We start from the raw sequence: 2,404 nt of genomic DNA on the forward strand, positions 1-2,404 counted from the left end.
TAATAGAAATTAGAAATGGTAAATTTCATAAATGTAGGAGAAGTGGGGAAGAAAGAGTATGAAAAATGCACACTAGGAAATATTCTTTGAATATATATCCAAAATTCATCCGCAAAAACAGGAATCAACCATTAAATAAAATAAGGAATAATACTAAACCCATATAATAATAATAAATAATATGACAACGAAATGACTCCCAAAAAAGAAAAAAGAAAAATAAAAGTTCACTTAACGACACAGATAACAAAAAACCGCAAGTTCATGAACCAAAATTTCGTCTCTTTTTTTCCCTCTCCCCTATAAATACCCCTCTCCGCCGCTCATTTTTCTCCACACTCACAAAATCACTTCATTCTTTTTTCTCTCAAACAAAAAAACTCCAAATATGCCAATTCCAACTCCCTCTTCTTCTCCCATCCTTCTCTCTAAATGCATTGTCTTCCCCGATCAACCTTCCGCCCTCCCCGACCTCCAACTCTCCGTCTCCGATCTCCCCATGCTCTCCTGTCACTATATCCAAAAAGGCTGTCTCTTCAGTACTTCCACTAATCTCGACGCCATTTCCATCGTCCAGCGTCTCAAATGCAGTCTCTCCAAAACTCTCTCTCGTTTTCCGCCCCTCGCCGGTCGTTTAGTCACTGACCACGATGGTTACGTTTACATCAAATGTAACGACGCTGGTGTCGACTTCATCCACACCAATGCCGGTGAGTTCTTCGTTCGTGACCTTCTCGCTCCTGGCGATGTCCCCGATTGCTTCAAGGAGTTTTTTGCTTTCGATCGAACGGTTAGTTTCGCCGGTCATTTTAATCCAATCATGGCCGTTCAAATCACCTTCCTCGCCGACGGCATTTTCGTTGGCTGCTCCGTTAACCACGCTGTCACCGACGGTACCTCCTTTTGGAATTTCTTCAACACATTCGCCGAGGAGTGTAAATCGACAACGACGACTAAAAAAATCACTATCACTCCGACACCGGATTTCCGCCGTGATTCTGTTCTTGTTTCCTCGGCTGTCCTCCGTCTGCCGTCGAGTGGTCCTAAAGTTACGTTCTCCGGCGATGTACCCTTACGCGAGCGAATATTTAGTTTCAGTAGAGAAGCAATTTTGAAACTGAAAGCTAAAACGAATGAAAAGAAATTAATCGATAACGGGGAGTTAACAGTAACGGCGGTGGAGATTATGGGGAAGCGAAGTAATGATAAGTACTGTCAGAATAACGGAAAAGTGGGGACCATTAAAGACAGCTGGAATAGAAACGACACCGTTTCGAATGAACACGAGAATTGCGAGCAGATCCCGAAAACAACAATATCGTCGTTTCAATCACTTTGCGCTTTATTATGGAGGTCAGTAACACGAGCGAGAAAACTGCCGCCTAATAAAATGACAACATTTCGTATGGCGGTGAACTGTCGTCACCGGCTAGAGCCGAAGCTTGATCCTTACTATTTCGGTAATGCAATTCAGAGTGTTCCCACGTACGCTTCCGCCGCCGATGTTCTGTCTCAGGATCTTCGGTGGTGCGCTGAGAAGTTGAACGAGAACGTGATGGCGCACGACAATGGAATGGTGCGGCGGTTTGTAGAGGATTGGGAGGCCAATCCGAGGGTCTTTCCATTGGGGAACGCCGATGGTGCGTCGATTACGATGGGAAGTTCGCCTAGGTTTCCGATGTATGAGAACGATTTCGGATGGGGACGACCTTTGGCGGTGAGGAGTGGACGGGCGAATAAGTTTGACGGGAAGATTTCGGCGTTTCCTAGTAGAGAGGGCGGTGGAAGTGTTGATTTGGAGGTGGTTTTGGAGCCGGAAACTATGGCGGGGATTGAATCAGATTGGGAATTCATGCAATATGTTTCGTCTCCGTTGAATTAAAAGGTAAATTTAGTGGAAAGTTTCAGCAAATTTCGGCCTGCCATGGCATAACGGTGAGGATGAAGAAGAAGAAGAAGAAGAAGAAGAAGAAGAAGAAGAAGAAGAAGAAGAAGAAGATATATATATGTGTGTGTGCGTGTGATCTCATGTAGAAAATGAAATTATATGAAGACGAAGCTTGTTTTTCCTGTGAAATATTGAAAATTTTATAATAATCGGATTTTTCATCAAAACGTGTTCGATTATGAGTGATGATGATCCATCCTCAGTTCAGTTTTCAGAAATGAATAATTCTAATCTTTTGTTATTAACCTTTTCTTCCTTCTTCTTTTGTTTTTCTTTTCTTTCTTATCAAGGACGAATCCAGATTTTTTTTTTGAATTGGGAACATGTTTACTCCCCCTTGACAAAGCTAATATAAAAGGTGAGCTTTTAACTCCTATTAGGTTTGATGATATGAGACTTAACTTCCAAGTTTAATCAAAATACGCAAATCTGATTCAATAACATTGAAAATTAAGT

General features: G+C 42.1%; 1 protein-coding gene across 1 annotated transcript; it reads left to right on the plus strand.

Moving 5' to 3' along the window:
- Positions 1–350: 350 nt before the first annotated feature.
- Positions 351–2,193, plus strand: LOC103485555 (uncharacterized acetyltransferase At3g50280). Its single transcript, XM_008443216.3, has one exon. The coding sequence runs from the start codon at positions 389–391 to the stop codon at positions 1,880–1,882; it is 1,494 nt and encodes a 497-aa protein (XP_008441438.2). The 5' UTR covers positions 351–388; the 3' UTR covers positions 1,883–2,193.
- The last annotated feature ends 211 nt before the right edge of the window (positions 2,194–2,404 follow it).

Source organism: Cucumis melo, chromosome 3 (assembly GCF_025177605.1).
Source record: "Cucumis melo cultivar AY chromosome 3, USDA_Cmelo_AY_1.0, whole genome shotgun sequence".
Taxonomy (NCBI): Eukaryota; Viridiplantae; Streptophyta; class Magnoliopsida; order Cucurbitales; family Cucurbitaceae; genus Cucumis; species Cucumis melo.

Excerpts from the sequence above, each read along its gene's own strand:
- LOC103485555 (XM_008443216.3), top strand. The coding sequence starts at position 389 with ATGCCAATTCCAACTCCCTCTTCTTCTCCCATCCTTCTCTCTAAATGC.